This window comes from Felis catus, chromosome D1 (assembly GCF_018350175.1).
Source record: "Felis catus isolate Fca126 chromosome D1, F.catus_Fca126_mat1.0, whole genome shotgun sequence".
NCBI lineage: Eukaryota > Metazoa > Chordata > Mammalia > Carnivora > Felidae > Felis > Felis catus.
In genome coordinates, this window is record NC_058377.1 from 60,414,547 (window position 1) to 60,425,949 (window position 11,403).

An 11,403-nucleotide genomic window follows, 5' to 3' on the forward strand; every position below is an offset into this window, starting at 1 on the left:
TTCTTGTTACAGCCTTTAATTTAAAGTCTAGTTTGTCTGATATAAGTATGGCAACTCCAGCTTTCTTTTGACTTCCAGTAGCATGATAGATAGTTCTCCATCCCCTCATTTTCAATCTGAAGGTGTCCTCAGGTCTAAAATGAATCTCTTATAGACAGCAAATAGAGGGGTCTTGGGTTTTCATCCATTCTGATACCCTATGTCTTTTGGTTGGAGCATTTAGCCCATTTACATTCAGTGTTACTATTGAAAGATATGGGTTTAGAGTCATTGTGACATCTGTAGGTTTCATGCTTGTAGTGATGTCTCTGGTACTTTGTGGTCCTTGCAACATTTCACTCACAGAATCCCCCTTAGGATGTCTTGTAGGGCTGGTTTAGTGGTGATGAATTCCTTCAGTTTTTGTTTGTTTGGGAAAACCTTTATCTCTCCTTCTATTCTGAATTACAGGCATGCTGGATAAAGGATTCTTGGCTGCATATTTTTCCTCTTCACCACATTGAAGATTTCCTGCCATTCCTTTCTGGACTGCCATGTTTCAGTAGAGAGATCCGTCACGAGTCTTATTGGTCTCCCTTTATATGTTAGAGCCTGTTTATCCCTAGCTGCTTTCAGAATTTTCTCTTTATCCTTATAATTTTTCCAGTTTCACAATGATATGTCGTGCAGAAGATCGATTCAAGTTACGTCTGAAGGGAGTTCTCTGTGCCTCTTGGATTTCAATGCCTGTTTTCTTCCCCAGATCAGGGAAGTTCTCAGCTATGATTTGTTCAAGTACACCTCCAGCCATTTTCTCTCTCTCTTCTTCTGGAATTCCTATGATACAGATATTATTCCATTTGATTGAATCACTTAGTTCTCTAATTCTCCCCTTGTGATCCTGGATTCTTTTCTCTCTCTTTTTCTCAGTTCCTCTTTTTCCATAATTTTATCATCTAATTCACCTATTCTCCCCTCTGCCTTTTCAGTCCATGCTATGGCCACCTCATTTTATTTTGCACCTCATTTATACCATTTTTTAATTCATCATGACTATTTTTTAGTTCCTTGATTGCTGTAGCAATAGATTCTCTGCTATCTTCTATGTTTTTTTCAAGACCAGTGATTAATCTTATGACTATTATTCTAAATTCTTTTTCATTTTTATTGCTTATATCTGTTTTGATCAATTCTTTAGCTGTCACTTCTTCCTGGAATTTATTTGAGGAGAATTCTTCCATTTCATCATTTTGGCAAGTTTTTTGTCCCTTATGAGTTTTGAAAGCTTGTTATGTGCTCCGTACCTGCAAGCACTGCTATATTAAAGGGAGGTCATACACTGTCCAGTGTTCTTTGGAGAGGGGTACTTGCTTTCTGTTGTTGTGACTTTGGTTACTTTATCTCCCTACTCATAGTGATGTTTTGGCCCTTCCACCAGGTCTACTGTGATTTGTTCCTTAAGTAGCCCTGGAAAGGAAAACAAACATACAAAAAAACAGAAAACAAAAACATGCAAACACAGAAGCAAACAAACAAAGAAAAATCCAAAAACAAAAAACCAGAAACACCAGCTACAACTAAAGAACAGGATGGAGGCAGTGCTGATGGAAGAGCACAGACAAAGAGAGAAATGACAGGGGCGGGGGAAAAAGAATAAATAAACATTGACCAGGCAGAGAGACTAAATGGCTTAATCCAGAGAGAGAGAAAGGAAAATAAAGAAGGAGGTGGGGGAGAAAAGAAACAAAGATAAAGTTACCCAGGCAGAGAAACTATAAGCTTAATTATTCCAGAGAAAGAGAAAGGAAAGAAGGATGTGTAGAATATGTGTCAAGAGAATGGATTAAATATGTCTGCTTATACAAAACAACAACCAGAGTGACCAGACTAGAGGAGGGAAGAGATAAGGAGAAAAGGAAGGAAGAATATATGTGAATAATAAGAATTGTCCTAGAATTAATCCAGGCAATGCAGCAGCACTGGTCTGGAGGAGGTGGCCATCTGGTTCCACAGCGTCTATCCTGCTCCAGTAGATACGCAGTTACCTAGCTCTGAGGGGTGTGGCTTGGTGTAGAGGGTCCCACCTCCACTGTGGGCCCTGTGGACCAATCCCTGAAGCCCCTCACCTTGGTGGTGGTGGGGAGAAAAATGGCGGACCCCAGTCTCTTCTCCGTGGACCAGTGTCCCAAATCACTCTGTTGGAGCTGTCCTCACTGTGCTGCAGGTGCAGATGAGGTGGTCTGTCTCACTAGCCTGACTCCGGTGCCCTGGCGCTTGGCTGGGATTCAAACTCCTGCTCCATGCAACCTGGTACTGGGGAAAGAACTCTCCATGCTGCCTGATATGTGGTCCTGGCTGGTTTTGTCCTGTGCTGCAGCACTCCAGGGAGGGGGTCACTTTCTCCTACTGTGGACTATGCCCCTGACCTAGCCACCGAGCTTGGGGTTGGTTCTCCTCCTCCCCAGGTGCATGAACAGGGCAGCCAGCCCAGTCTGGAGAAAGCCCTGCAGTTAGAGATGGGATCCCTCTCCACCCTGGTCCAAGGTTTTTCTCTTGTCCAGATACAGTCCTATGCTTCCCCAGCCTCTCTTTCTCTTCATCTCTCCGCAGAAAGGGATCCCTCCCCTCCATGCCTACATGGCCTGTTTTATCTCTCCTAGTTCGCAATCACCCACCTATGGCCCATGAGGTTGTTCCAGTGTCTCCCTGGTAGCAACTCAGTCTCTTTTCCTCCCAGACTCTTGGAGTTCAAAGTCCTTTGGCTTTAACCCTTCTTTGAGAGACACAGAAAGTTCAGATCCCCCCACTTCTCTGCCATGTTGGACCCTCCTCCTAAGATATTGTTTTAAAAAGTTGATTCTTCTGCCTCTATCCTGCAAATAATTTAGCTTGTCTTTATGCATCTCTTTGTTTCTATCTCCAAGTTTCTAATGATCTTTTTAGCTCTATTTAATAAGCTATCTAACCAATCTGCTGAATGTTTTTTTTTCATTTCAAGGATTGCATTAAAAATTAATAAATATTATTAAAATATTTGTAATGTTTATTTTTGAGAGAGAGAGAGAGTGTGGCGGAGGGACAGAGAAAGAGGGAGACACAGGATCCGAAATAGGCTCTGGCTCTGAGATGTCAGCACGGAGCCCAGATGCAGGGCTTGAACTTACAAATAGCGAGATTATGACTTGAGTGAAACTCAGACACTTAACCGACTGAGCCAGCCAGGTGCCCCAATAGATATTATTTTTTTAGACCATTTTTAGGCTTATAGAAAAATTGAGTGGAGAGTACAGCGTTCCCAAATACATCTTTATCCCCCCCACTCCCGGCTTGCTCAGAGAGTTTCTCTTATTTTTAGCATCTTGCGTTTATGTGGTATATTTGTTACAACTAACGAACCAATACTGATACATTATTATTAATAAGAGTCCAAAGTTTACATTATGGCATGCTCTTTGTGTTGTACAATTCTATGGGTTTTGAAAAATGTATACTGACATGTATCCATCCTTATAGTATCATACAGGGTATTTTCAATGCTCACATATCTCCTATTTGTCCTTCTCTTTCTCTCCTTGAACTCCTGGAAAACACTGATGTTTTTTTACTGTCTCCATAGTTTTGCCTTTGCCAGAATGACGTAAGTTTGGAATTATACAGTGTGTAACCTTTACATGCTGCCTCTTTCCCTTAGTGTTATGCGCTTAAAATTCCTTCATGTCTGGTGAGTGCATGATATCTTGTTTCTTTTTATTGCTGAGTAATACTCCATTGTATGGATATACTAGAGTTTGCTTATCCATTCACCTGTTCAGAGATATTTTGGCTGCTTCCAAGTTTTGACAATTATGAATAAAGCTTCTATAACATCTGTATGCAGGTGTTTGTGTGGACATAAGTTTTCAGCTCCTTTGGGTTAATACTAAGGAGCATGACTGTATAGTAAGTGTATGCTTAGCTTTGTAAGGAACTGCCAAACTGTTTTCCTAAGTGGTTGTACCATTGTGCATTCCCACCAGCACTGAATGAGGGTCTTGTTGATTCACATCCTTGCCAATATTTGGTGTTGTCAGTGTATTGAATTTTAGCCATTCTAATAGGTATATAGTGGTACCTCATTGTTTTTTTTGATCTGCAATTTTTAAATGAAATATGATGATGTTGATTATCTTCTCATATGCTTTTCTGCCATGTCAATGGATTCTTCACACCAGATTTCTCATATTGTTTTTTCCTAGATAGTACATATACTGCAAATTTTAGCCCTAAATAATACTTTAGAGATCCATGGTTGTGCCTGTTCGGGCTAGTCTTTCTTAGGTGTCCAGAGAACAAATGGAGGGATTATTCCTTGACAGGACAGACAGTTCCTCCTATAAGGAGGAAGCAGGAGTGGGTAGGAGCAGATGTAGATATGTTTTTATATCCAGTGTTTTGAATTCGTGTGAGTTTCCAACTGACTGATTCTGATTTAGTAGACAAGGTTCTCTTCCAAGAGTAAAGAGCTAGGTTCTGGAATCAAGATTGGAGGTTTGAATAGGGTGTACATATGAAGCGTTAATTAGGCAGAGTGGGAGAGTGAGCTAACTTGAGGCAATGTGTAAGCTTGCTGGACCCTGCTAATAGTCTATGTTGGTAATCATTTTAGTGGCACCGTTTTGTTCTCCAGGTGACTACCCAATTATGTTCTTGTTTCAGTTTATATTAATGTTGAGATGGACTAGATAGAATGGAGAAAACAATTTTAAGGATTTGAACATACTTAAAAGAAAGCTATCATAAAAAGGGCATAGAATCTAAAAGTTAATTAAGAATGGAAATCATACAGAGTGGGCTGAAGATTTAGAAAGGAACTTGTGGTATTAATAGATTAGCTGTTTTGGTGAGGTTAGGAAGCAGATACAGTCAGCATATGCTTGGGCAAGTAATTGTGTGGCTAGGCAGTGGGATGTTTGAATTAGTATACTTGGAAATGGAGAAAGGATGTGACTATGGGAGTGCATAACGAAGGCAGAGTGAAGGGAAATTCAACTGAGATCAGAGGAGGAAATGGAATCAAGGGGACGAGGGGACGTGGTGAAGAAGTTTTCCAGATGGACATGGAAGTCTTTATGATACAAGTGTAAGACTTCCATGCATTTGTTTGTGAGGGAATCCAGGGGACCTTCAGATAGCCTTGAGGAATAGGAGAAGACAGATAACATAAATCTCAAAGCAGCATTAGCTCCTACACTAAAGTGAATGAGCACTAGCTGGGAACAAAATTATTAAAGAAAAATTTCTATCAACAATAAAAAATACTACATGGAAATAGAAACATTGCCATAATAATTTCCTTCTTTGAAATATCAAATATTTAAGTGAAATAATCCATAACACATGTACAAATTTATACATATATATGTTCATTACAGAACAATTTCAACAGAGAAAAAGAGAAACTTTATAAATATTCAATAAGTGGAATGGTTAAATGTATTGTATTATGTCACCAAGGTATAATATTTAGTCACTCAAATTTTTAAATAAATATTTATAGATTACTAACTATGTGTCATTGCATCAGACAGGAGACACATGCAGCTGAATTAAAGGAGCTACATGGTTTGCAGAACATTTGTTACAACTGGGAACATTTATTACCAATTGTTAATTGGAAATTCCTATATTATGAAATTAAATAAAAAAGTATACCACATGCACAGTTTGATCTCAACAATAAATAAATCCATGAATAGGGAAGAAAAAAATCTTAGAGGGTTATCAATGAAAATGTTCCATTAAGTCCCTTGCATGATGGAATGAAAGTATTAGTCCTGTACACAAAACAATATTAATACATTTTCAGTGGATTTGATTTTATTAACATTTTATCATGGTGTGGTGAACATAGTTGGTTGAATGGGTGGTGAAGGAGTAAATGAATGTTTGGGAGAATCTTTAGAATTCCAGCTCCTAATATGCTTCTGTGCCTTCTGGAAGTCAGGGTTGAAGAGGGTGAGCTGGAGTGACGTGTGGAGCCTTGATGAAAGTCCCTAACCACACTTCTGTCCTCTACCCTCACCTCTCCAATCTTAAACCTCTCTTCCACCTCTTCTCCTGTCAAGCTCATGCAGCTCTTCAGACAAGGAAGGGTTCAGGGCTTATTGTTATGTCACTGGCAGTAGAGGAGATCCTAGGGGAGAAGAAAGTCATATGAATAAGTCCATGGTCCCCAAAGATGCTCAGAGAAAGAATAATTTACCCTGTAATTCCTCCTCCAACTTAATCCCTTAGCCACTGCATACAGTCTGCTTGTTGTGAGAATACCCTGCAATCCAGGCAGGGGCATAACTCCAGTCTGTGGTTCCTGATGGCTGTGATGGAGAGTTTGGGGTGAGGAGAGAGTAGGTTGGTACTGACCAGGATAGTCTGGTGACTTTCTGGGCCCTTCTGTCCATGGGCATCAATGGTGGGGTCTGGCTGAGGGTGGGGATAAAGAAGGTGGAAAACACTGAATTTACTGATGAGAGACATGGGGGACAATAATAGATTGCCTTCATCATTTGGTAACTCTTTAGTCACTATATTTGGAATTCTCCATTCCTTGAGAGGGCAGACAAAAATTCACCATTCCCTGAGAGGACAGACAAAAATGTTCCCATGGATGCTTTGTGGCATAGTGGAAACACTAGTGGAAGGAGAGGCATGAGACCTTCTTGACTCATTTCTTTTGTGAACTTGGGAAAACTGCCTTTCCTTCTGTGGCCTTGCTAAATAGTAAGTTATATGACAAGGTTATTCTAAACCAGGAGCTGGCAAAATTTTTTTGTAAAGGGCAAGAGTAAAAGTGTTAAGCTTCAAAGATGGTCTCTGTTGCAACTACTCTGTCCCAAAAAAGTAGTCCTAGTAGATATGGGGAATGAGTGTATTCCAATAAAATTTTACCCATAAAAAAAAACAGGTGGTAGACAAGATTTGGCCCACAGGCTGCAGTTTGATGAGCCCTGGTATAACGTGCCAACCAGAATTGATATTTTATATCTCTGACTCATGTTTGGGTAAATCAAGAGTGGAACTGGTGAAGCAGGGGTGTTGTCCTATGAGTTGCATTTCTATGAGAGTCCCTTATGGCAGGGATAAGGGGGCTGTAAGGCTGGAGACAGGGGTAAGAGTGGAATAGCCTCTGGAAGCTTCATCTCCTGGAAGAAACTGATTCAAGAAGAGGAGAATCAGTGTGCTGAATGAAGATAGGCAAATTTATGACTTAAGTAAGTCATAACTTGTCTCTGTGACAGTGAGTTTGACTGGTTAATGACTGTGTATGGATTTGGGTGGCTATGATGTGACGGAAAGCTTAAAAGTGTATGTGAGTGTGCATGTGTGCGTGAATGTGTTCACAGTGAAGGGCTGTTTGTATGAATAGTGAAAATGTGTGTGTAGATATTCATCAAAATTTTTATGAGTGAATGTGTGTGGTGATTGTATAAATGAATGTATGTGATAATATGCATCTGAATGGAAGATTGTGTGTTTGTATGTGGATTTGTAGCAAGCAGAACTGGAATTGAACCCAGGTAGGTCAGACTCTAAATCCTCAATCGCTTATTTGTCCTATGATACATTGTCTTACATGTCTTAGATATTGTGGAATATATAGGAGAATTGAAGGGAGTAGGGAGGAAGCCAAGGAAAGGTGGTGTAGTAGTCAACATAACAAAATGGAAGTTTTTAAAGCTAATGGAAGCTTTGATGCTAATACTTCTGGATTCAAATATCAGCTTATCTACTAACAAGGTGTTTGACTTTGGGTATTTACTTACCTGAGAGTCAATTTCTTCATGCATGAACTAGTGATATGTTCAATTTCATATGTTTGGTGTGAGTATTAGAAATAACATATCTAACAGTAGGCATTTAATGGTTGCTATTATCACACAAAAGTATTAATAATGGAAATTGGAGATTCCTAATAATGAGAAATTAATCTGGCACTTAATTTAAACCTAAAATTAATGTAGATTTGGCAAGCATGCTATGATCGATTATTTTAGAGAAGCTTCAGCAGCATTATTTAGAAGCATTATTTAGAAGCTTCAGCAGCATATTTGTGTTGTAAGTAAAGTGGTTTGGGTAAAGATTAAAGGATGGTAAAAAGATAGAAGAAAGAAAGCATATCCATTCTGTGAAACCAAAGTGAAGGGGGAAGAGACCATTGATCATATATACAGATGAAGGAGAAGGAGCCAACAGAGAGAGAGAGAAAGAGAGATTGAAGTTACTAGAGTGACAGATGAGTAGGAAGAGGTACTTAAAGAGAAGGTTGGGGTCCAGTGTGCAGATGAAGACAGATGGAGGGTTGAGTCTTGAATTGGAGAAAAAGAGAAAAGGCGATTCAAATATAAATAAATTTGTAGATGGCAGAGTGAGGGTCAAGAGGTTAAGGGAATGAAAAATGGATGTTTTTATTGTTTTTTCTCCTTAGGGCAGGAATCAGGAAATCACAATTATCTGATGAAGGGGACCAGCATAGAATAACGCATGTATGAAGTGATTCAGAGGATGGTGTATGTAGGCAAATTCTAGCTCCACCATTTACTAGCCAGGTGACCTTGGGTAGGGCACTACTTAAATCCTCCAAGCTCTGTTTGCTCCCTTATCAGTAAAATGAGGGAAATGACTACAATTATCTCACACTGTGGTGATTAAAACAGTGCACATGCAGTCCTTAGTACAGAGCCTCTCCTAACTGATCTGTCTCCATTTTCCAACCTGCCTCCTCCATTCCCCATCCATCTTACACAATATTGCAAGAGTGAGAGAGCTACCTAAAATGCCAACTTCATCATGCCATTCTCTTACTACAAATCCTTCAGTGGCTCTTACTGCTTCAACATAAATTCTAAACTTCTTACACTTATACTCAAAATCCTCAGTGATTTGGCCCCTACCTCACTGCCTGACATTATTTTCTACCATTTTGTGTGAAGCCCTCTTTGCTACAGTAACCTTGAATCATTATAATTTTCCTCCATAATCTATATCCTTTCAGATTTCTGTGACTTTGTTCATGTTATTCTCTCCTCACGTGACTTGACTTGGCAAAACCTTACTTCTTCTTCAAGGTTCAACTTAGGGTGGCACTTTTAGAAAATCTTTTCTGAACTTCCAGGAAGCTCTCCATGTTTCCACAGCTCATTGTGTTTAACTTTTCCTTTACATTGTCCTTATCATTTAGATATTTTGCTTAATTTTATCCTCCAGGTAGGTCCTCTAGGAGCCATGGTAGGTGCTCAGTAAGGCTTATTAAATTATAGTCAACTCAGTGACTGGTTTTGAGATACATATCACATTCAGATGGTCAAAGTAGAAATGGCAGTGTTTGTTTTTCACAGCTCTTAACTATTTATAACAACCTCAGACTAAGATCTATGGTGTTCTAGAGCTGGAACAACTCTCTTACAGATGATCTAATCCAGCTTCTCCCCAACATTAGATTTAAGGTGATAAGAGAGAGATCCAGAGCAGGGAAGTATTTTACTGAGATCAAATAGTAAATAGAATGTCAAAGAGTTTTAACCCATGTTTCCTGACTTTCTGACCAGGATCCTTTCCACTGCTCATCCAGTGACAAATGATCTATTCCTACCTCCCTTACTTCAACCCTTTTCACCTTTTTTGGCAAGATAGAAGTGACTGCAAATCTTATACACCAACATCTAGGTGACTTGTCCTGGGAATGGCAACCCATAACCACACTGGTGCCAGCCACTCACTTTTCATTCTGCGGGGCATCCCTGGCCTGGAAGACCAGCACATATGGATTTCTCTTCCCTTCTTTATTTCCTACCTGGTTGCTGTCCTTGGGAATAGCCTCCTTGTCTTCATCATCATTACTGAACGCAGCCTCCATGAACCCATGTACCTCTTTCTCTGCATGCTAGCTGTGGCTGACCTCATCCTGTCCACTACCACTGTGCCCAAAGCCCTGGCCATATTCTGGTTTCATGCTGGGGAGATCTCCCTTGATGGCTGCGTCACTCAAATCTTCTTCATCCATGCCACCTTCATTGCTGAATCAGGGATTCTGTTGGCCATGGCATTTGACCGCTATGTGGCCATCTGTGACCCACTGCGATATACTACACTGCTCAGTCATGCAGTAATCATAAAGGTTGGTCTGGCTGTGGTCCTGAGAAGCTTCTCTGTGATACTCCCAGATGTGTTCCTGGTGAAGAGACTGCCTTTCTGCCATAGCAATGTGTTACCACATACCTACTGTGAGCACATGGCTGTTGCCAAATTTGCTTGTGCTGATATTCGTGTCAATGTCTGGTATGGCTTGTCTGTTCTTCTCTCTACTGTAATGCCAGATGCCTTGCTCATCTTGGTTTCGTATACCCTCATCCTCAATGCAGTCTTCCACCTCCCTTCCCGAGGAGCTCGGCAAAAGGCTCTAGGCACATGTGGCTCCCACCTTGGGGTCATTTCCATGTTCTATTTGTCTGGCATTTTTACTGTAATTACCCAGCGGTTTGGGCATCATGTTCCCCTCCATACTCACATTCTGCTGGCCAATATCTGCACATTAGCCCCTCCCATGCTGAACCCTATCATTTATGGGGTCAAGACCAGGCAGATTCGAGTGTGTGTGGTCAGTACTCTGTCTTCACAGTAGAAACATGTTGAGTCTGTGTGACTGATCTGGTGGTATGTTCACCACTATGGTGTCTCACATTTTGTTTCCCTATTTTGTAGAAACTTATTAACTAAGGGTTCTACTGACTGTGAACAAATGGATTTATCATGACTTTGAAAGATAGATTGTCATGTTGCCTTTATAAGGTAGTGTTTAGAAAAGAGCATGAGGTTTTTTGGATATGATATCAAAAGTACAGGCAATAAAAGCAAAATAAACAAGCGGGACTACATCAAACCAAAAAGCTTCTGCACAGCAGAGAAAGCACTCAACAGAACAAATAGGCAACATATGGAATGGGAGAAAATATTTTCAAATCATTATCTGATAAAGGGTAAATAGCCAAAATATATAAGAAATCCATATAACTCAATAACAAAACTCAATAGTAAAGGAACAAATAACCTGACTTAAATATGGGAAAAGGACCTGAATAAACTTTTTTTTTTCCAGAGAAGACATACAAATGGCCAACAGGTATGTGAAAAAGTTCTCAACATCACTAATTATCAGGGAAATGCAAATCAAAGCCACAATGAAACTTCACCTCACACCTTTTAGCATAGCTATTATCCAAAAGAGATAATATATGTTGATGAGGATGTGGAGAAAAGGGAACCCTTGTGCACTGTTGGTAGGAATGTAAATTGGTAGAGCTATTAAGGAAAATAGTGTGGAGGTTCCTCAAAAACTGAAAACTAGAACTGCCATATTGTCCAGAAATTCCACTTCTGGGTATATGTATGAAG

General features: G+C 40.0%; 1 protein-coding gene across 1 annotated transcript; it reads left to right on the top strand.

Moving 5' to 3' along the window:
* Positions 1-8,325: 8,325 nt before the first annotated feature.
* LOC101098332 (olfactory receptor 52B4-like) lies at positions 8,326-10,633 on the top strand. The gene has a single exon (XM_019813037.2). It carries the CDS (start codon positions 9,695-9,697, stop codon positions 10,631-10,633), a length of 939 nt encoding a protein of 312 aa, XP_019668596.2. The 5' UTR covers positions 8,326-9,694.
* The last annotated feature ends 770 nt before the right edge of the window (positions 10,634-11,403 follow it).

Coding starts and splice junctions, on each gene's coding strand:
- LOC101098332 (XM_019813037.2), top strand. CDS start 9,695: ATGGCAACCCATAACCACACTGGTGCCAGCCACTCACTTTTCATTCTG.